Consider the following 23339-nt stretch of genomic DNA (forward strand, 5'->3'; position numbering starts at 1 on the left):
CCGAAAAGGCCAAAATTCAACTTGCCAGTGCCTCATGCATGTTGGAGCTAACATACGGCAACAGCTTGTGTGTCCTCAGATATGGCTCCATGTGCCATATTAGAGGATTCATAATCACTGCATTATGATATATAATACATTTTCTAGTATCTATAAATTTATTCAGAAATCAAACAAAAATTTTGTTTTACAAAATGTTTTGGCAAGATTGTTATTTTTTTCATCCTAGATCCTTCACACTTTATAATTCAAGGAAGACATAAAGTATATTTTAAAAATTGTATGCATTTGAATCTATATATCTGTTTCAGATACTGAAAATTAACCTTGATGTCAGTAATGTTCTTTTGGAGATAACAAACTTAACCACAAATAACTGAAAAAAAGATTAAAACTATTGAGTTTTAGCAATCAAGCATTATATACTTGGGAAAACATCAAAAATACCTTACAAGTTTTGTATGTAAATGCAAATATGAAAATTACAGTAGGGGTGGGAGAATCTCATTCCAAAGAGCAAGCACCATAACAGACAAGACTTCCTGGATCCTCACAGATTCCTTTTATCTAAAGGTCTTGGAAAGCTATCAGTCTACTGGCAGAAACTATAGGAGTTAGGCAATGCCTCAAATAACTTGTCTTTATTGGGGAAGGGAAGTGCAAAAAGAAAAAAAATCCATATGTTCACTTGGAAATAGAAAAACAATATCCTCCATATTGTTCTTGTGGTAAGTTCTATATTTAAAAAAAAAAAAAAACTCAATTGCTTCCACCCAATTTTTATAAATTAATAGGAATGTATCACATTTGTATATTAAAGGGGGAAAAAGGACAGAAATACTGCTAGGAAGCAAAAATAGTCAGAAATATTGCTATTATAACTAACAGGCAAGGGCCACGTGGGAGACAGGAGAATTTTAGAAAGGATTAAATAATATTCTTGTTTCTGCTTCAACTAGCACCCCCCAAAATGGCTTGCTTTGATTCTCAGATATCTATAAACCTAAAACCTCTCTTAATGTTTCTGGCAAACTGATGGATGTTCCATGTAAAATAACCAATGTTAATCTTTCTATTTTTAAAGCTTTTCTGGAATAACCATCAGTTTTAAAATGAGCTGTCATTCATTTCACTGTGAATTTCCTATAAATAAACAACCCAAATTTATTATGAATAGGAGCCATATCAAAATTATTTTATATTTCTACATTTTCATGCTTTACAGTTTTTTCTAGGCGCGCCCACCTCGAGCTCTGATGTGATAAATTAAATAAAGGGGAAAATTCTCCCTCAAAACATCATAAATCTTTCTTGAAGAAAAGCAGAGGTGTAGAGCATTCACAGAAGTTCAAAGAGAATCTAAGATTTGAGGTTTTAAGGGAAGATGGGCCTTCTTTCACTATCACGAAGTGAGTATAATAAATCTCAATAAAATGGCTGAAGGGGCTGACCCTAGCCTCGGGAAAATTGAAACGAAACTGGATCAACTGCTTCAAATTGTTACTGGCTTTGAACAAAGATTTCTGAGAGTGGAATCTGTATTGGAAAATCTTTCCTTAGATATTAAAACAGTTAAAAAAAGGAGCAGATGTGTCAGCTGAAAAAAATCAGAAATTAGAGCATCAAGTTAAAAGTCAGGATGAGATTTGTAAACAATTGAATTACAGAATTGCCAATTTGGAAGACCGAAAAAGGAGAAGGAATTTAGGTCTGATTGGTTTTAGACCAGATTTTGCTCCAGGCTTGAAATTAACTGATGCAATCCTTGGTTGGATGAAAGCGCAGGGTACCCAGGTTGTTTTTGATTGCATTTTATGTGTCCATTGGGGCTTCCCATGTAGAAATCGGGAGAAGCAAAGAGACATTGTTATGGCCCTGGCCAGTGAGAAAAAAGCTGATATTATCTACAAGTATTTGAAAAGTTGTGCTTGCCTTAAGCAAGATGGAAACGAGATAAGACTTCTTAGAGATATCTTCTGGGAAACTTTGAGAGCGAGAGCTGCTTTACGCCCAATTTCAAGCCGTCTATATCACAGCTTACCTGGGGTTTCCATATGCCATCTTGGTGTTCCAAGAAAATAAGATGTTTAGAGCACGATCATTGGAAGAGGGAAAGGCACTGTTGAATCAACTGGGTATTGAGTTTGGAAAAAGCAAAGCACAAGAAGCAGAAGGAGGGGAGAGCGAAGCAGTTGGAGAGCCAAAAGGAGCAGAAGGAGGAGAAGATTATTTCAGCAGTCACAGTACCCTAGACGAGGAGGAAAGGCAAAGGGAGGAGCAGCTGAAGGAGTTAACGGGGCAGGTGGAGGCCATCAGAAGGGAGCAGAGAAAAACAAGAGCCCAGCATGAGAAGAAAGTGAAAAAGTGAAGAGTTGAAACTGATTCTGTCACTCCACCCCCCTTGGAGATGTTTCTGGAATTTAGTGTTAATTTTGATTCTTGTTGGGGGGAGAAAGGAAAAAGGGAAAAGAAGTAAAAAAGTAAAAGAAGGTATTATTCAAATAGATAAGGGAGGGTGGGAGGGGAATTTTTCTCTCTAATTATATTAAAAAGTGGTTGCAAGTGGAGCTCAGCAGCGTGGGAACACAATCAGGAGAAGTGCCTCATGACTGGACAAGGGTTTTTCTTGTCCTCCCCCTTTTTGGTGGGGGGAGCACGGGGGGAGGCACTTTGGTGGGGGTGACTTGGGTGAGGAAGGGGAAAATAAGTAAACCAAGAGCAAAACAAGAGGGGGGAAAGGATTATTATTGTATATTATGAGTGAGTGTACTATAATGGTTTTAAATGTGAATGGTTTGGGATCAGATTTGAAATGTTACAGGATATTGAGGATGGCTAAGCAAAAGAAGGTGGGTATTATGATTTTGACAGAAACACATAAAAGACAGGGAGGAATGGATAAATTGGATAGATAGAATTTAGTGATAGAAATTGGAAATGGGTATATGAATCTCGAGGAACGCAAAATAGTAGAGGTACGGCGATTCTTATTCATCAGAGGGTTTTATTTGAAGAGGTTGGAGTTCAGAAAGATAGAGAAGGGAGGTGGTCGTTTGTTAAAGGGAAAATTAATCAAAAGAAATTGACACTGGCAGCAATTTATGCCACGAATGCAAAACCAAAACTATTTATAATAAATACAAAGAGGAAGTTGGATAACATTATGGAGGGCACCACGGTTTTGGCAGGAGATTTCAATATGCAATTAATGAATGGGATCGGAAATAGTAGGATGTTACATTTAAATAGACTTAATATGGTGGATCTCCATGCAGATATACCAAATAGAGGCACTTACTATTCAGCAAGATATCATACATTTAGTTGCATTGACTATATATTAATGAACAGGGTGGGCAATATACAAGTTTAAAAAGTAGATATTAAAAGTACTTGGTTGTCAGATCATGCCCCACTACTGGCAGAATTGGAAATAGGTCAGGAATGTATTCAAAGAATTTGGAGATATAATGCAGTTGTAACTTCTAGTGAACAAGATAAAGATAAATTGCAGGCAGAGTTATGTGAATATTTTAGAATTAATTATGTGGGTGATATTAAACAATCAATTGTGTGGGATGCATGTAAGGCTTATATGAGAGGACAATGTATATGTATGGAAATAGATATCAGAAAGAGGTGTGGTAGAGAAAGGGAAATGAAGATAAGGGTAATAGATTTGACACAAGAGCAGCTGTGATTAACTAAGAGTAGGGATTGGAATAGTTTATTGAAATTGAAAAAGAAATAATTGATGGTGTGTGGTGAGATCCAATGGTATAAGATGAGAATGATGATGCGACAAAAAATATTGAGCTGGGGTGTTATGTCCAGAGGAAAGTTAGGTCTTGTACCCGCCCCATATTCTTTGGGCGGGAAAATACTACAAGGGGATTGGTTGGCTCAGCCTGGCAGCCCGACATATATATAGCTGCCAGGCACGGCCATGTTGTCTTTTGTTCTAGTTCTGTAACCGTTACTCCTTGTTAATAAAGAACCATTACTTACCACAAGAGTGCAGTCCTTCATTCCAGCAAGGACTTAACATTTGGCGATGAGGAAATGGGCACCAGAGAGAAGGCAACCAGGGACTTCCCTCAGCCACCGCTGCTGTTCCCCTCAGTCATTTCGTGGCACCACACTGAGCCACGCAGAACTGAAGGAAAACCCCACCGAATTTTCCTTGCTGCAACGTCCTGCCGGATTCCCCTCCACCCCCCACACTGCAGCCGCATCGCCGGTGAGCCCTCAGATGCTCGGCGGCCGAGGGAAACCCCCCTGGGCTTTCCCGACGCCCACACTGTTGCCGCGCCACCACCAAGCTCATCAACTGCTCAGCGGGAGTGCAGTCCTTCATTCCAGCAAGGACTTAACATGGGGGACAAAATCAATGCAACAAATGGCAAGATATTTGAAGAAGAGGAAAGAAAAATCATGTATATTAGCACTGAGAGACCCTAGTGGAGAGGTTAGATATGGTAAAGAGCAGCTAGAGAAGATAATGAGAAAATATTATGAGGATTTGTATAAAGAGGAGCAGGTAAATATAGGAGTCCTTAACGTTGGGAAAATAATAAGTGAAGAAGATAAAACAAATATTGAATGCAGAAATTACACAAGATGAAATTGCTAGAGTAATTAAAGGGTTAAAACAAGCCAAAGCACCAGGCCCAGATGGGTTTACAGGAGAATTTTATAAAACTTATAAAAAATGAACTGCTGCCGCATTTGGGGAAATTGTTTAATAATATATTGTTAACTCATGATATCCCGCAGACATGAAAGCTTTCAGAGATTGTTCCCATCCTGAAGATTGATCGAGATTTAAGAGAGCCTGGGTCCTATCGTCCTATTAGTTTGGCAAATCAAGATTATAAAATATTTATGAAGATATTGGCAAACAGACTCGAAAATATTTTAACAAAAATAATTGAAGAGGATCAATATGGATTTGTGAAGGGTAGAAAGATAAGTGAACCAATTAGAAATGTAATAAATGTGATGCACCATGTTACCATTACTTAAAGAAAATTGGGAAATATTCTCATTTATTATATCATTTTTCCACGAGATTCTCTAAAGACTAGACTATGCTGTTGAAGTAATTAGCTCTAAAATCTTCATTAGAAATTTCTTTCCTACTTATATTGTTACAGGAAATGTAAATAAAGATTTTGGTAGACAGTTGCATTCTATCCTTTCTGTTTAATATTCTTGATTGTAGTGACAAATTTGATTTGAAATATCACAATCCTGCTGAGTCATTTGACCAAGCAACTCCATGATTTATGAGTATGAAAGAACCAGTATTTGCCCTTGTGTTTAGTTTGCACGTATAGGAAATGTAAGCAAATAACAGCAGGAAAGGCAAATAGAGTTCCACTTGGGATTATGGGCTTTGTAGATAGACACTATGGCTATCTATATTTCTTTCTGTGTTGGTTTTCTGAGGTAGGAGAGGCAATATGAGAATTCTAAAAAAAACGTGAATAATTAAAAATGAAATAAGAGAAATGAAGAAAGTGGCTTGGGATGCAGCAAGAATAAATCATTTGGTTCCACACGGGAACAACACATCAATTTGCTGTTGATGTGTGGAATGATTGTATGGAGGTTCAGTGCTATGTAAGCCAAGGCAGATCGCCTTGCTCCAATTTCACATTTATAAATTTGCAATAGAAATAAAACAAAATGCAGTTTTCTAGTATTAAATTAATAGTGCTTCCAACTGCTTTGCTTAAAATCAAGCAAACTTTATTTTATTTTTGTTTGTTAATAAAGAGCAATGTTTGATAGTGAGGAGTTCATTTAAAAAGAATGAATTACCTAAAATGCTGCATTCAATTTCATAAGTAAGCATTGCAACTGAATTTCCCCTCTATGGATCCCTGTGTGCTCCAAAGAATCCCTCAAACTTCAGAGAAGACCTGGAAGTTAAACTGCTGAGTTCAGGAAGCAAAAGGGTTCAGTTTTATTTTTCATTCTTATTTTTTAGAGTGCCTGATAGAGCGCCTGGCAAGATAAATTAGAATGTAAAAACACAACCCTGTGCTGCCTTGATTTCAGACTATTTAGGGCAACTTTTTGAACTATAGCAGCCCTTGCTTCCTTGCACATTTTTATTTGCAAGTCAATTCAGTTTATACCTGCAGTCTGGAGTCTAGATTAAACAAAAGATGTCAAACTCATTAGTGGATTGCCTCAACTGAGATTACATGGCATTCAACAAAGTAGACCACAATCTACTTCTTGGTAAACTAGAAAAAAAGTGAGGTAGATAGCATCACCACAGATGACTTTGTTACTGGCTGACAAACCATACTCAATGAGTAGTCCTTAATTGGTCTACGTCTGCATGGAAGTAAGTAAGCAGTGGGGTACCACAAGGTTCTGTCATAGGCCCAGTACTCTTCAATGTCTTCATAAATTACTTAGATGAGGGAATAAAAGGGGAAATTACCAAATTTGCAGATGATACTAAACTGGCAGGAATAGCCAACAAATGGATCTTGACATCTTGAACATTGGGCTCTATTTAACAAAATGAAATTCAATGCAGAGAAAAGTAAAGTGTTACACTTAGGGAAGAAAAACAAAAGTCCATATATAGACTGGGTGAAACCTAGCTTAATGGCAATAACTGTGAGAGTCTTGGAGCCTTAATGGACAACCAGTTCAATATGAGCCAGCAGTGTGCGACAGCAGCCAAAAGAACCAATGCAATCCTAAATTGCATTATTTATTTGTTTATTTGTTTATTTGTTTATTTGTTTATTTGTTTATTTGTTTATTTGTTTGATTGATTTTTATGCCGCCCTTCTCCTTAGACTCAGGGCGGCTACAACATGTTAGCAATAGCACTTTTTAACAGAGCCAAAATATTGCCCCTACAATCCTGGTTCTCATTTCACCCACCTTGGAAGGATGGAAGGCTGAGTCAACCTTGAGCCAGTGATGAAATTTGAACCGCTGACCTACAGATCTACAGTCAGCTTCAGTGGCCTGCAGTACAGCACTCTACATGCTGCGCCACACCGGCTCATTAACAGAGGGATGCAATCAAGACCAAGTGAGGTACTAATACCACTCTATAAAGCCTTAGTAAGACAACACCTAGACTATTGGATCCAGTTTTGGTCACCACCAAAACTCTAAATGATGTTGAGACTCTAAAAAAAGTGCAGAGAAGAGCAACCAGGATGATTAGGGGACTGGAGACTAAAACATATGAATGGGCATAGCTAGTCTAGTGAATAGAAGGACCAGGAGAGACATGATAGCAGTATTCCAATATTTGAGGGGCTGCCACAGACAGCAAGTAGTCAAGCTATTTTCCAAGGCAGCCAAAGGGAATAATGGATGGAAACTGATCAAGGAGTGATTCAACCTAGAAATAATAATAATAATAATAATAATAATAATAATAATAATAATAATAATAATAATAATAAAAAATAATAATAATTATTATTATTATTATTATTATTATTATTATTATTATTATTATTTATTAGATTTGTATGCCGCCCCTCTCCAAAGACTTGGGGCGGCGCACAACATAATAGCAATACAATATAAATATAAATATAATGTTAAAAAATTTAAAAAAATAATTTAAGATACATTGCTATAAAAACCTATCTGCTACACAATCATAAACCCTCAGTCCGGCTGAACATAAACATAATAAAGGTCAGCGAAAAAAGGAGGGGGGAGATTAATCCCCCCATGCCTGGCGGCAAAGGTCGGTCTTTAGCATTTTGTGGAAGGCGAGGAGGGTAGGGGCATTTCGAATCTCCGGGGGGAGTTGATTCCCCTGGGGCCTGCCAGACAGCATTGTTTTGTTGACGGGACCTGGAGAAGGCCAACTCTGCGGGCCCTAATCGGCCGCTGGGATTCGTGCGGCAGAAGGCAGTCTCGTAGGTCCAATGCCATGTAGGGCTTTATAGGTTATTGCCAATACTTTAAATTGTGACCGGAAATTGATTGGCAGCCAGTGCAAGCCACGGAGTGTTGATGAAACAGGGGCATATCTGGGAAAGCCCTCATAGCTCTCATGGCCGCATTCTGCATGATCTGAAGTTTCTGAACACTTTTCAAAGGTACCCCCATGTAGAGAGCGTTGCAGTAGTCGAACCTCGAGGTGATGAGTGCATGAATGACTGTGAGCAGAGGCTCCCTGTCCAAATAGGGCTGCAACTGGTGCACCGGGCGAACCTGGACAAACGCCCTCCTCACCACAGCTGAAAGATGGTGCTCTAATTTTAGCAGTGGATCAAGGAGGATGCCCAAGTTGCGGACCCTCTCTGAGGGGGTCAATAATCCCCCCCAGGGTAATGGACGGACAGATGGAATTGTCCTTGGAAGGCAAAACCCACAGCCACTCCATCTTGTCAGCCTGTTGACACCCACCCAGACCCCAATAGCCTCTAGGAACCGGCACATCACTTCCACTGCTTCGCTGACTGGACATAGGGTGGAGATGTATAACTGGGTATCATCAGCATACTGATGATACCTCAACCCATGCCCTTGGATGATCTCACCCAGCAGTTTCATGTAGATATTAAACAGCGGGGGGGGGAGGACTGACCCCTGAGGTACCCCACGAGGGAGAGACCTAGAGTTTGACCTCTGACCCCCCCACTAACACTGACTGCGACATGTAGAACAGTGTAGAACAGTGCCTCCCACTCCCAACCCCTCCAGTTGGCACAGAAGGATACCGTGGTCGATGGTATCAAAATCCACTAAGAGGTCAAGAAGCACCAGGACACAGGATAAACCCCTGTCCCGGGCCCACCAGAGATCATCCATCAATAATAAGGATATCCATCAAAATAAGGATATTTGAGGGGCTGTCACAGAGAGGAAGGGGTCAAGCTATTTTCCAAGGCAACTGAAGGCCAGGCAAGGAATAATGGATGGAAGTTGATTAATGAGAGATTCAACCTAGAAATAAGGAGAAATTTCCTGACAGTGAGAACAATCAACCCATGAAACAGCTTGCCTTTGGAAGTTTTGGGAGCTTCGTCATTTGAGGCTTTCAAGAAGAGATTGGACTGCCATTTTTCAGAAATGGTGCAGCGTGGGGAGACTTCTGGTGGTGACGTTGGGTGAAGCAGCTGTAAGGAGGGTTCTCTCCTCCCCAGGCTGTTTGTTTTCTTTTGATCCCAGAGATCTTTCGGGACACAGATCATCTGAAGGGTGACATGGATGAAGAGGGAATAACCAGGCACTAGTTGGTAGAAAGTGTTTGCCATCTGGTGCGAAGGGAACCCTCCCTATTGGGGTCAAAAGTGCCTGCCTTTGCTGCTTGCAGCATGGCGGGACTGAAGCCATAACGAGCCACACAAGAGGGAAGCAAGTGAGATAATACAGATAGCTCCCAAGAGTAAGTTGCAATACATAGACTGAACTTTTCTTAAAAGAAAGACTCTAATAATAAGAGTGTTTGCTAGAAAAAAATTATAAGATCCAAAAAGGAGATAAAGGAGAAGGAACTCACAAATTATAGAAGTGGCAAAGGTGAGATCGAGAGAAAAGGACTAACCCCATCCGAAATTGATACTTGATAGGTCTTTTTGAACTCCTAAGTAGGATCTTCAAAGTATAAGCTCCGATACTGTTATTTAATTCCCGATCGAGCCCGATTTCACTGACTAATTGACAATGAACTGTTTGGTGGTTCAGCATGGAGCGGAGATCGGGGTTCACAGACAGAGCAAGGAGATGGATTCTAAGTGCAAGAGCTGTGAGGGAATTTGGAGGACCCAAAATTCAATATCAAGGACTGAGAAGTTGCTGACTTTATAGTGCTTAAATCTTTGTTTGAAATATCTTCATCGGGATTTCAAGAGACTGGGAGAAAGCCAAGAAAGCTGAGGGGGTTGGAGAGTGGTTTAAATGACACCAGATAATTGGAGCTTTTGAGGATTGAAAATAAAAGAATGTTTGGTGATCTAAAATAATAGAAACAAACAGAGGACTGTGGATCTAGGATATAGAACTGTGAACTGTAGATATTATTTGTTGATCTGGTGAGAAGGTGCCTTTCATGTAGCTTGCATAGAATCGGCATAGAAAACAAACACAGAAGTTGTTGTACATACTCCTGGTCAGTTGAAGGATGATGAAGAACTTGAGGACTCTGATACAGATAGTGTTTATGAATTAGTGGTGGACCCGGGGTTACAGGTAGTAGAACAAGTGGGAGGCCAGCCACAGGATGTTGCTATGAGTCTAGAATCTAGCGAGGAAGAATCAGACGTTCGCTGGGTCGATCCTAAATTCAGAAGGGTCCAAAAACGTAAGGAACAAGTGTTTGGAAGAAGATATTAAGGGGAGGAATGTGTTAAATACTGGAGTGATGTATTTGGTACGTCAGGGGGTCAGTGGGGAAGAAGGTTGGAGTTTCAATGTTGTAACCTATATTTTAGGAATCTAACTATTCTTTTTGAGGAATTTTTCTTTTTTCTTTACCAGTCCCTGGTAGCTATCAATGGTAATTTTATATTTATGCCACAATCTATTTAATTCTTTCTAATATTGTATTAATACTATTTAATCCTGTTTTGTTTAGTGTCTGCAATAATGTCATTTATTATATCCCCATCTTTTCCAAGTCATAGAGCCATATTTGATGTCTGTTCGAGGCAACACAATTCAAGGCACAATCAGAATCAGCAAAGTTTCTATCATTCCAATTCTTCCTACAAATTATACAGGATGCTGAAGTTTATTTTTGAATCATAAAGGGATATTTCTATTCCATTCCAAGTCAACAAAACCCCTCAGATTATTTCACTGCTTGGTTTTTATATCTTTATTTTTTTTTTATTCTAAAATTTGAACTTCATTCAAAGAGTCAGCTTTTTTTGTACTTAGTTTTAGACATTTACAATAGGAACTTCTAATCAAGCTAGCATTATAGCATGATATTATAATTTCAAATGTCATTCTGTAACTATAACACTTAACAACTGAGGGAAAAAATCATGCTATGATTCAAAATGTGTCACAGTTGAGGGTTTCTTTGGTCACCTTTCTTCATTCCGATTGAAAATGCTATAATGGACCAGCTACTGTTTATCTGGTTGATGATTCTTTATAAGCTTAAGAAATTCTCAAATGGTTTGGTTCAACAAAGTGGTAATCATAACCCCTGAATCCTAGTTAGTAGTTTTATCACTTCATTTCAAAGATTGCAAAATACCCAGGAATCTTTATCTATCTTATCTTTACTGTGATTTGCTACTTAATGGTGTCCTTTTGTAAACTAGAATAGTTTGTCTGTAAATACTGTACTAAGATTTTTTTTTTTAAGGAATGGCTGTCATCATATCTTACTTGAGTTCCTGTGAGCTTGTGGCCAGCATACTTCGAATACTTTTATCAGCCAGTGGGCAGCCAGACAGACTGTAAAACAGGTCAGGACAGTCAAGTAAGTTGATATTCGTTTAAGCCAAGTTTTTCCAAACAAACACAACGCTTAAAAATTAAATTAAAAAATTATAATGCAGAAAAGCGATGGGGCGGGCAAGTGCTGCAATATTACATTTTGTAATATAGGTTAACCCTCTGAATATGTTTAACTATAAAATGGGAAGAATTTTTGTTAAAAGGACAAGATAATATCTATAAAAAGTATTAGTGATCCATGGGTTAATTATTTTAAAAAGTTAAGAATTTCAAAATTGCAGTTGTTTTAAAAGAAACAAGACGTTTATACAACACACAAATTAGCATGCTCTTAAGATCAACATTTATTACTCAAAGGGTTAACACATAGTTCAACATTTTTACTTTGACAGCATTGTTGAGGTAAGCTGAAAACAATAAATTGAAAAGACAGAATCCACCATGAAAAAAATGAAGTCACACCTTCTATGTGAGGCGTAATTACCAGTCACATGACCACTCCCATCACACCCTGGTGTTGGACATCTGCCACCAAACAAAAACAAAAAACAGCCAAAATAGTAAGTATGTTTTAAAAAACTTTGAAAAGTTTCATTGTTTCCAGTTTAGCTGCAATGTCTGCAAGGGGGACTTAAGCATCCTATCAGAAAAGCTGCAAAATGAACAAAATTTAATGAAATAGCGTTTCAGTACAATATAGCATCATTAGGGACAAGCAGCTTCATCACTTAAACTTAACTGACTGAAACATTTATATGCTGCAAATGCTGCATGCTCATACTGCAAGGCATATATGTACTTGTTTATTCAGATAAGACAACAAGAGAAAAATAAGGTTAAAAAGGAATAAAAAATAATTTCACCTCACATTATGCTTACGTTATTAAATCCTTTTTATTCTCTTTGCATTGAGGATATTTGGGTTTAGGACTTGGGATGGTGACTTCCCCAGGATATCTTCTTTCTTCTAATGCCTCTTGGAAAGGATCTAAATCTTCTGGCTATAATGAAGGGTAAGGAACAAACCATAAATAAATGAGATGCTATTGTGTTTACCGCTAAAATTTCCAATGAAGGCAAGGACCTTCCTATTTATTCCTCTGGAGAGAAAAAGTCCACAAATAACAACTTTGAAATGTTTGCAGTGCAGATAGCATCCTATATTGTATTGAAACCAGTGGTCTATATGAACCAACACTCTATATAATTCTCATGGCTTTTTATTCAGTACATAAAGCATTAAGTGTTGCTCCAAATTCATACCTCTTGTTAAGAGCATTATGTCATTACCAGGACTCTTATAATACTGTGCACAATATAGAACTGTGAGGGTGAACCTATGGCACACGTGCCGCAAGTGGCATGCAGACATATCTGAGGGCACCTAAGGCGTTGCCCTATGTCAGCTCCAGACAGATGATTTTTGGCCTTCTGGAGGGTGGGGGAAGGCTGTTTTCATCCTCCCCGGGCTTCAAGAAAGCCGCCAGAACCTGTGGATGGTGAAAAATGGAGCCAATGGGCCTACCAGAAGTTTGGAAACAAACTTCTGGTAGGCCTGTTGAGCTGTTTTTCACCCTCCTCAGGCTTTAAGAAAGCCACCAAAGCCTTGGGAGGACAAAAGATAGTCCAATGGGCCTACCAAAAATCCGGAGGCTTCAGTGAGGCATGCATACATGCACAGGAGAGGCAGCAGGGTGGTTGTGTTCGCATTCACGGGGTGCATTATGGGTGCATTGCATTATGGGTGTGAGCACATGCATGCATGCTATTGTGCACATGTGTGCCCTTTTGGCACACAAGGAAAAAAACGGATTGCCATCACTGATATAGAATAATGCTGCTATATTGGAAGCTTTTGTGTTGAGCAAATACAACTGGCACAAGGTCAGCCACCTGGATTTCATGGTTAAGGCGGGCCTAGAACTCACGCTCTCCCATTTTTAGCCTGGTGCCTTAACCTCTAGACGATTTAACCACTAGACCAAACTCAAGTCTGCCTGCAGGCAAGGAAAGTTAAAGTCTCCCTGCCATCAAAGTTGGGAGTTCTCTGCCATCCTCCTGAAGCCCAACTACACAAACTCAGCTAGCTACACCCACAGAATCTCCAGCTTATTTGTGCAATCCAACCAGCCATATAGGCATTCACATCTGACTAGCACAAGAATGGAGTCTTTGTCTCTTGTAATCAGCGCCAACTCTCTTTCCTATCATTGGCATGTTGCTGAAGGACTGCTGAAACCCAACTAGGCAGATTTCTGAGAGGATGACCTTAACGCATTTACTCAGACAAGTTTTAGAACAGGTAATTCTCAACCTACAACCATAACTGAGACCAAAGTTTATGTGGCTTTTTAAGCAAGACAGTTTTAAGCAAGACAGTGCCACTATAACTTTGAATGCTTACTAAATAAATTGTTGTAAGTCAAGAACTACTTGTAAAGTTTTTGTCTGCTCCTTGCCTCATCCAACACCAAATACTAGTGAAGATGGCCTTGTGGCAAACAGATCTGGCATTAAATATCAGCATCTTTGTTCTGCCGGGCTCTATGGTATGAGTCTCCCAAATATTCAAGGGTACAAATTTCAAACATACACACACTTGAAAGTTCAAAAACAATGTTCTTTATCACAAAAATTCAAAAGAAACAAAGCACCCTTTTTGTATTTCAAAGAGCACTCGTTCCAAAACAACCTGGTAGTCTGTACAATCCCATTAATCAGTCCTTAAGTACTTAGCTAGCAGCTGTGAAGGAACGTCACAGCCCTCCTTCTTACACTTTGCTCTGATTTGGTTTCAAAGTCGTGAAAAATCAACAAACAAAGTCTGGAAACAGCAAGGCACGGTCCTGAAGAACAACGATCAGATAATCTTCCACAATGGCCAAGCTCTAATTACTGGAGCCCAACCCAAACACAGGTGGCCTCTCTTATCTCCTGTAATATTTCTTCAATTGGTCTGTTCTGTGCATAATTCTGCGCATGCATGGGTCTAATACTTCCTCATCCGAATCGACCGAAGATAATAGAGATTGACTTCCTGGGCTGTCTGCCAAACTCCCCTCTTCCAATTCACTCCCACCTGCTTCTTCGTCCAAGGAAACTGCACTACCTGACTCTGTCGGCAATAAAACAGGCCTATGACATGTTGATGTTTCCCCTGCATCCACCTCCACATTCCTTGGGGCAGGAGCTGGGCCAGAGCCAACCACAACTAGTTACCTATAATAGTAATAGGAGGAAACATCCATATCTCAATTTTTTTCTTACTGATTACGTAAAGATAAACTCTAACATTTAACAGGGCACTTTTTCTGTCTTTATGATTTTTTAGTTTTGTAGTTATTGCAGCAGCATGAACAAAGAGTTACTGTAATTCTATTTTTTTCCCCTTTGTTCATATAACAGATTTCCCCAATATATGAGAAGAGAAAATATATGTATGAAGTATGGCTTCTATATTTCACTAAATAATTCTTCCATAAACAAGAATCAAATGTCCTTGTATTCAATAGGCTACCAGTGAATTGTGACATTACAAGATAAACGAAAGTGCCAACTCTGAAAAAGTAAAGTATACCCTGACCAACCACATTCCTACTATAAATACATAATGAAATGCTTTAATCAATATATATTTAAAAATAATGTACTGTACTTTAATAATAAGTAATCTTTAACATAATAATCTTTGCTGAAGCTATTGTTACTAATGCATTCCACCTGGTCAGTGTTTAGAAATATAATAGCTTGAAAGCAATGCCAGGGAATTTGATAAAATAGACCTACATTAATTTCCTTGGAATCATCTTCATCTATCGTGTCAGGCTTCATTTTGGTGTAGTCCACAGGTAAATCCCAGCAGTCGCTCTCATTCAGCTGGTAACACCTGTTATTCATCACAGCCTGTTGTTGTGGTGACATTGGTTCCAGCGGCGTCAAAATGGCGCAGCAGCCCTCTCGTGGCCGTTGTTTGTTTAAACTCAAGTCTAATGTCCCATTTTCATCCACCTCCATATCAGGATTCTGGGTAAAACACACACACAGCATATACACCAAAGAAGACAATTCAGCTCATCACTATCAAGATTTCTTCAGTAAAATGAACTATTGTACCCACAAACAGTTTTAGTCCTTGGCAACATTAAAACATTTTAAAAGAAATATTTGAAAAATGATTTCCTGGAACTAATTTCACCATTTTGATTTGCTCAGTTCTTTGTATTACATCTATATCATCCTGGATTGATTTGGAGTGCTTCTTAAAGGCAAGCACTAAGAAAGAGTTGCTGAAATGTATCAATTTTAAAGGTCAAAAGAACAGCAAACCCATCTTAAATTCCAAATTATAGCATGAAGAAAGAAGAAACTTTTCCAAGACTTTGATGCAAATGGCACAAACCGAGCAATAAAAAGCACCGAAATGGAGATGTACACTGCACAAAGTTGTTTAGGGACTTCTTTCAGGGTGTAAGCAGAAATATATATTATTTACCACAGCAAGAAGAAAAGTAGGGATAGTTAAACTGATTGCTTGATTCCAATAAAAGAATATATCTATTTTAGTTTCCATTTGGAAACCGCTTTTAAATTTTGTGGTTGTCATTGATAAAATTAAATTGTGGTTTTAGTTTTCCTGATTAGATAGGTTCGTTGTTGTAAAAATGGCTAGTATATATTATTGTGTAAAAATATAAAGTTGAGGTTGTAATGTTATAAAAAAAGTGTCAGAAGTCAATGCCTCCCCCCTTCTACCACACTTTCTCCTTTTTCCATTTTTAACCCTTAATTTCCCCTTATTTTAATTTTTATTTTATTTTATATTTTGACAAACTAATAAAAATAATTTAAATACGTAAGAAAGATGAAACGTAAATATGATTAAAGTTCACTTTTCAATTTCTTCTACCATCAGTGCCTTCTCCTCTCTCTTTGCCCTTTTTTAGTGGAGTAAAAATATTTCCAACAAAGCTTCTTTCCCAAGGGATATCTCCCCAAATACCCAGAGATGGGTATTAAAGCCAAAGTACTTATAGCAACCAAAAAGAAAGAAAGACCCTATCACAGTAATCTTGTTTCAAGCCTAAAGGGAAAGAATTTCCACCCATTTCCCTCATTACACCAAAGGATGCTCCCACAAAAAACCCCCTCTTCCCAGTCTTATTACTAAATGAGAACCATTTGGTGTAGTTGGGAAAGGGCTTGCCTAGAAACTAAGAGAAGGTGAGTTCTAGTCCTGCCTTTGGGCCAGTTGCTCTCTCTCTCTCAGCCCAATCCACCTCACAAGGCTGTTGTTAGGTGGAAAATAGGAGGGGAAAGGAAGACTAGGTATGTTCACCGCCTTTGAGTTATTTGTTAAAAATAATAAATATGGGATAAAATCTAATAAATAATAAAAATAAATGAACCATAGATCATTTATTCTATCAGAACATCTTTCCTAATCAATTCAATTGGATAATTCCTTCATGAGGATTGAAGGTGTCATTAACTGCCTCCAGAATATCATTTTGATTTTAAAAAGGGACCCCTTTTTCTTTTAAAATAATCTAATCTCATTTTTCATTTCCTAGATAGGTTTAATGCTACTAACGGGGGGGGGGGGACACACGCCACCCAAAAGCCAACCCCACTTTTTAAAGGTTAATAAAATGGCTTGAGGGAAAAACTGAACATTAAAAGATCCTCGATTGGACTCTTATAGATTCTTATATATCCTTCCACAGTTACATAATTCACGTACGTTCACTTTAGGAAGCGGGAGAGATAAAAAATTAAAAATTAAAACCCCTTTCTTTGTTTCTGAAAGAGCAAAGGGTGTTTTTTAGGCCTAGCATTACAGGTCAGGGCCTAGTTTGCCTTCTAACAGCTTGTTTGCGCAGCCCTCTAGTGGCTGCATGAAGGAAGCACAGTTTCACCAGGCTTTTATACCAGCATTACAAGACCTTAAAAATAACTCCTCCCCCATAGTGAATTAAACTTTAAATGTGTTTTCTTTTTCAATCCCAATAAATGATCTTTTTAAAATGTAAACTTTATTTTAAAAATTCCCGTTTCTTCTTTTTTTTCAAAATAATTCCATTCATCTGCCAAGTGATTATTAAGAGACTACTGTAATTTTTAAAGTAGTGTAAGCCAAAATGGCACTATTATAGCAAGGGAAAGCCATAAGCTATGGCTGCAAAGCTTCCAGGGTAGAATCAATACTTTGGTGATAATATCAGTATAAAATTTAAATTTATTCAATCAGAATTGTATCAGTTGTTATTTTCATATGTGAATACAATTGTTCTTTCAGAGGATCAAGTTGGAGCAATTTTTATAATTTGATCTCAGCATATAAACATGACTTGTGAGCCCATCAGCCCTAGCTTATTTTATTTGTGGTAGGAAAAGGCATCCCTTTTCCTACTCCAACTAGTAATAGGGAAGGGCTAGTGAGGCCTCTTCATGATCCTTAGTAAACGACAAGATTATCTGCCACCTTAGGGAAGTACATAAAATGAGAGGGGATCCTTTACAAAGCTAACGAAAAAATATGGAAAATATGTATTCTGTTTTATCATAAGCTCGCCTTTTATTTACAGATATAATAATAATAATAATAATAATAATAATAATAATAATAATAATAATAATAATAATAATAAGCATTTAAAAGGCATCTTTTAAGGTTGCCTATTCTAATTTTCATCTACTAAACACATTAGCAATTTTAAAATGTTTCCAAAACCTTTGGAAATCTTAACCTTTATCTTTGTCTCTACAACGTATTGAAGATGTGTATACATAAAACTTACATAAATCATACAAATAACATACAACATCTGTTATTCCATATGCTAAACTGCACTGATGTTTACTACAGGTGTTTCGGGGGCACATTTATGGATTTTAGTGTGTTTTTAGTGTGGTTATTTGGGAAAAAAATAACAAAAATCAGAAACTCATCCAAGTTTCCTATGCTAATGTACCAAAAGTGAATGATCTTTGGGCAAACACACACACACAGTTTTAAAGGATTTAACATGTTGTATTGTGTCAAGTATTTCAGCAATTAAGAACCCTGTTGGTCCATACAATATTTTAACAAATATTGTTGCTGTAAATATTGTCATCTTATAGTTAATATTTATCTCTTATTTAAAAATGTATCGCCACTGTCAGTCGGCTATCTAAAATTAATATTTCTGCTGCTATCCAATTTTTCCAAATCACCATCTTTTTTTCCTATATTTAAAGTTGGGTTTCTTCATAAAATCAAGGAGAGATTCAAAATATTATTTCATGTGTGTGTTTCTGTTTGTTTGTTGAATTTACATGCCGCTCCTCTCCGAGGACTCTGAGAGTATGTATGTATGCATGTATGTATACATACATACATACATATACACATACACACACACACACACACTGTATATGTCACATATTTTTGCTGAATTTGAAAATTAAGGGAGACTAGGATAGATCTATTTCAGCCTTGTTCTGGCCTCATCAGCTAGCCATACTCTCTCTGGGATTTACTTATATACAAACATACAGTCTTAAAAAAATTCTAAACAATGAATTTATTTTCTAAATTTGTTTTCTGGATATATATGTTTGTATGTATGTATATATGTATGTATGTATGTATGTATGTACGTATGTACATACGGCCCAGGTCTCCGGAGAGGGGCGACATGCAAGTCTAATAAATAATAATAATAATAATAATAATAATAATAATAATAATAATAATAATAATAATAATAATATATGTATGTATATATACTAGAATTCGTCCCACAATCTAAATTAATCTGGGAACAATATTTATTTTGAAAGTGTTCACTTTTCCCCAAAGAGTTTTAATTATTCCTATTCCCTGAAGAAACCTCTCTCTATTTGATTTGTATTAAGAAATCTCTTTCTCTATTTGATTTATATTACATACTACTAAGTTATACATTTTAGTATGCAAATACTTAAATATTTAGTGGATTCAGAATAAATATGTAACTGATATCCTTTAAATGGACAAGTACCCAAATTTCTATCGATTGCTATCAATTCTGATTTGGACCAGTTAATAGAATATACTATTTTGCTACTGATAGCTATCATGTTGGATAATATTGGAATAGTAATATGAGGGTTAGAATAAAACAGAATAGTCTGTGCAAATAAAAATAATTCGTGTTCAACAATTGTGTATCCTGTAAATCTCTGTATTATGTAATAGTGCAAACCAAAGGTTCCACTCATATATGAAAAAGCAAGTGTGAAAGTAGACATTCTTTGAATGGCAATAAAATGGGAGTAAACATGTTATCAATCTTTACTTCAGATGTGGGAGACATATACTTTCAATTTGTTTACAGGAATGCATGATTGGACTCTGCTACATTTGTATAGCAAAAGTCTGTGAAAACACAGCATTTTGTGGGAGATGTAGTAAGAATACACAAAGATGTATACAGATATGCAAATGTATTACCCTAGAACAAAGATCCTGAGGTTTTGTGGAGAGGTTCTGAGGCATTTCTCTGCAGCGAGTGGAAAGATTCAAGATAGCCGTGGCAGCCATGTGTGCTGCTTCCATGTCGTGGGTATAGTCAAAGCTGCTCTTGCTGCAGGTGCTGCTGGCGCTGCTGCCTCCTCCACAGCTCATATTGCTGCTGCTGCTAGGCGCATAGCTGCTGGTTGTGCTGCTGGTTGGGCTCGAATTCTTACAGTAATGTTTAGCTGTGCAAAGGAAAGAAGACAAGAATGACTCCAAAGAAGTCTATGGACAGTCATGAAGAAGTAACACAATCTGTTATACTCTAAAGGAGCTGCATGCTTCCATGAAGGTTTTATAATATCTCTGTGTGTCTTCTTGGGACAGGAAACCCAGATGCAGTGTCAAAAAAGCAAAGTAATAATCAACCAAGTATCCCATTGTGTCATAGAGATGAAATTGGGTGGAGGGGGGGGATGACTTTGAGGACTTGGGTTTCCTTCATTTTTTGCACTTCGGAATGCCCTGCAGTGAAAGGGATAAAAATGCTACAAACAGGCACTCAAATGAATGCATTTTATTCAAAAGCAGAATCCCCCCCCCCATTTGCCCTCCAGGTCATCCTTCTATTGTGTGTACAGTCTAACTTATCCAGAAGTACAAGAAAGAAATCTGTTAGTAAATGTTGACATCATTACACAAACATCTGGTTGGTTAGGAGTAAGGAAAGTACAAACACTTGAATGCGGATTACCTACCAATCCAATTATATGAGCACAAAACAATGTGCCCCCTCCTTCTAATTTTCCCCAGCAACTCTTTCAAAGCTGATTTCCTTTTCTTCTATCTGCTGACTTTTTGCCAGTCATTCTCTATTTGATTCTGATTAATCTCTAAATATGCATTAGAATGACTAAGCCTTTTAATGAATGAGTATATTATGGAATTTGAATATATAACAAGAAGCAATAAATATTTCAGGAAGCTGTTAGCAGTACATATAAATTTATATTTGAGTCAACCTAAACTAAAGTGCACTTTCTTGATCACTTCTTTAGGCATCTACACCAAAGCAAGTCTGCATCAAAATAACAACATGCAATGGTGATGTCATGAACTCATGTAACCACGATTTACAATATTTTTTCCAGAAACCAGTTTCCAGCAAAAAAATGTCCCATAGTGAAAAATGTTCATTTACTGACTGCTGCAAAAAAAGGTAATAAAGTCGAAAATAATCACATGGTGACTCATTTTATGGCCATCATGACTTATGACAAAAGTTACTAGTTCAATTTTACTTGTAGGTGGAGGACTATCGGTACCAGTGTGTGACTGCTAAGAACTGATACACATAATCAATCATACATTGATTAACACATAATCAATCAAATGGACACAGCGCCAGCATGTTTGATTTGGGAATAATCAGCTGTAAGGGATACCCAGATGAAAATAATAGGATGGGGGGGAAGGCATATACAAACAGAATTTGTTCTGCCATTTTATTTTCAATTTTATGTTAACTATGAGAAAATAAATTAAACAGATCACGGACAGCTATCACGGTGGTAAACTCCCAAATATAGGGCTTCAAAGATAGCTCATGAATATTTATGTAGTTTATAAAATCTTCTTCACTAGAAACAAATAAGGGAAAGTATCAATTTGAAGTGCATTGAAATCTGTATACATTCATATTCTTCACATTCTGTGGAGTTATTTATCTTGCACAATAGCATATACCGGGGTAGCAAACTGGTGGCCCATGGGCGGAATGCATCACACACAGACCACAGGCACCCCAGCTCTATGAAGGGGGAAAAAATGTTTTGATACGTCACATGACGGCAACGTGACGCCACAAGTTTGGAGGAAGCAGCAGCAGATAACTTTAGAGTCAATTGATGTAATGTATTTTAGAACTGCTATTATAATTTTAATAAAATAAATTCAGCAATATATGAGCACACCACCACTCAATCAAGGAAGGAAAAAAGGATTCATGTATCTCCTTGTCTACTTCCAAACCTGTAGGAAACTAATATGGCAAATTAAACCAGCTAGCCACAGGTGTTTCATTAAAAATCACAACCATATTTATTTTGTAATGCATTAAAAATATGCATCTCATACCATCATATCCTTTGGGGGATATATCTCTGGATTGTACTTTAGGTGCTATGGCTCTCTTTCCATATGCATGGTTGTCATAACTGTTATATTCAAATGTGGTCTTAGAGTATTTCTCTAGTTCCTTGGCCAAGTTGGAGCGGGGTGTTGTGGTAGGAACATTGTTTCTGTAGCCATACTGAGGAATTTCCAACTGCTTAACAAAACACATGGGCCTAGAAAATGAGAAAGAAAAAAAGGGGGGGGAATCCATGTCTTATTAAAAGCATAAACCACAATTGATAAAAATGATAAAACTTTTTTACTTATTGTATTCAGATGGTATCAGTGTCTTATACTTTTGGACATCGCTCTGTTGAACAAAAATTGGGAGCAAATGAATTGCAACCACAAGACATGTTTAACAATATAGAAATAGGAAAAAAGTCCTCTTTAAATAGCCCAAGTTTAAATACAGTATTTTTAAACTTAGGCAATATATTGCCTAAGTTTAAAAATACTGTATTTGTAATATATCAAGATAATTGCTAATATATATATACATTTTAGCAATTATCTTGATATATTACAAATTCCAGAATGGTATCTCAATCTAGATTAATAGATTCTTGGCATGGGAAATATATGATTTGATAGCAAGTTTATTTACAGACTCCCCAATGCTCAATGATTAAACTGTGCTAATCCTACTTTCTACCGCAGATCTTGAAACTCACCCAGTTCAGTTCAGAACCCAAGTTGCTGGGAGACTTATACATCTCATATCTACTTTTTCTTCCTTTTACAGGAACCATTTAGATTAGAACAATTCTATACTGGAACATGACTATGGATTTTTTGAAGGACATTGTTATTTGATAATTTCAGCTATTTTTGTCCCCTTTTTTTGCAGATATCAATTCAGCTATTTTTGTCCCCCTTTTTTTGCAGATATCAATGATATTACTGCAAATATTTTTTTTATCCTTTGGATAGCTCCATAATTCTTGGTTTTTTTAAACATGCTATAATAAAAGATGAAGAGTGTCAAGCATTTTACTTCCTTGCTTCATAAGTACAGTGGAACCCCGACATAAGAGCTGCTCTACTTAAGAGCAACTCGAGATAAGAGCTGGGAGGGGAGAGATATTTTTGTTCTACTTACAAGCCCAAATTCGAGATACAAGCGCCAAGGAGCTGTCTCCTGAAGCCAAACGCTAACTTCCGCGTTCGGCTTCAGGAGACAGCTGCGAAGCGGCACGCGTGTTTTAAAAGGTTGCAGCCGGCCTGGGGGGCTCGGGGGGGTGCTTGCAGCTTTCTTTCTTGC

The 23339-nt window shown here is 37.5% G+C and overlaps 1 protein-coding gene across 1 annotated transcript in view; it reads right to left on the reverse strand.

Moving 5' to 3' along the window:
* Window positions 1–23339, reverse strand: part of MYT1L (myelin transcription factor 1 like) — a 312289-nt gene that overhangs the window by 48949 nt on the left and 240001 nt on the right. Inside the window, exons 12-17 of the mRNA XM_070732934.1 lie at window positions 22037–22248; window positions 19898–20145; window positions 15208–15444; window positions 12301–12422; window positions 11884–11946; window positions 11350–11418 (exon numbers count right to left, since the gene is read on the reverse strand). Of these exons, the coding sequence (XP_070589035.1) occupies window positions 11350–11418; window positions 11884–11946; window positions 12301–12422; window positions 15208–15444; window positions 19898–20145; window positions 22037–22248 (951 nt within the window). The remainder of the gene's footprint in view (window positions 1–11349; window positions 11419–11883; window positions 11947–12300; window positions 12423–15207; window positions 15445–19897; window positions 20146–22036; window positions 22249–23339) is intronic.

Source organism: Erythrolamprus reginae, chromosome 1, assembly GCF_031021105.1.
Source record: "Erythrolamprus reginae isolate rEryReg1 chromosome 1, rEryReg1.hap1, whole genome shotgun sequence".
Taxonomy (NCBI): Eukaryota; Metazoa; Chordata; class Lepidosauria; order Squamata; family Dipsadidae; genus Erythrolamprus; species Erythrolamprus reginae.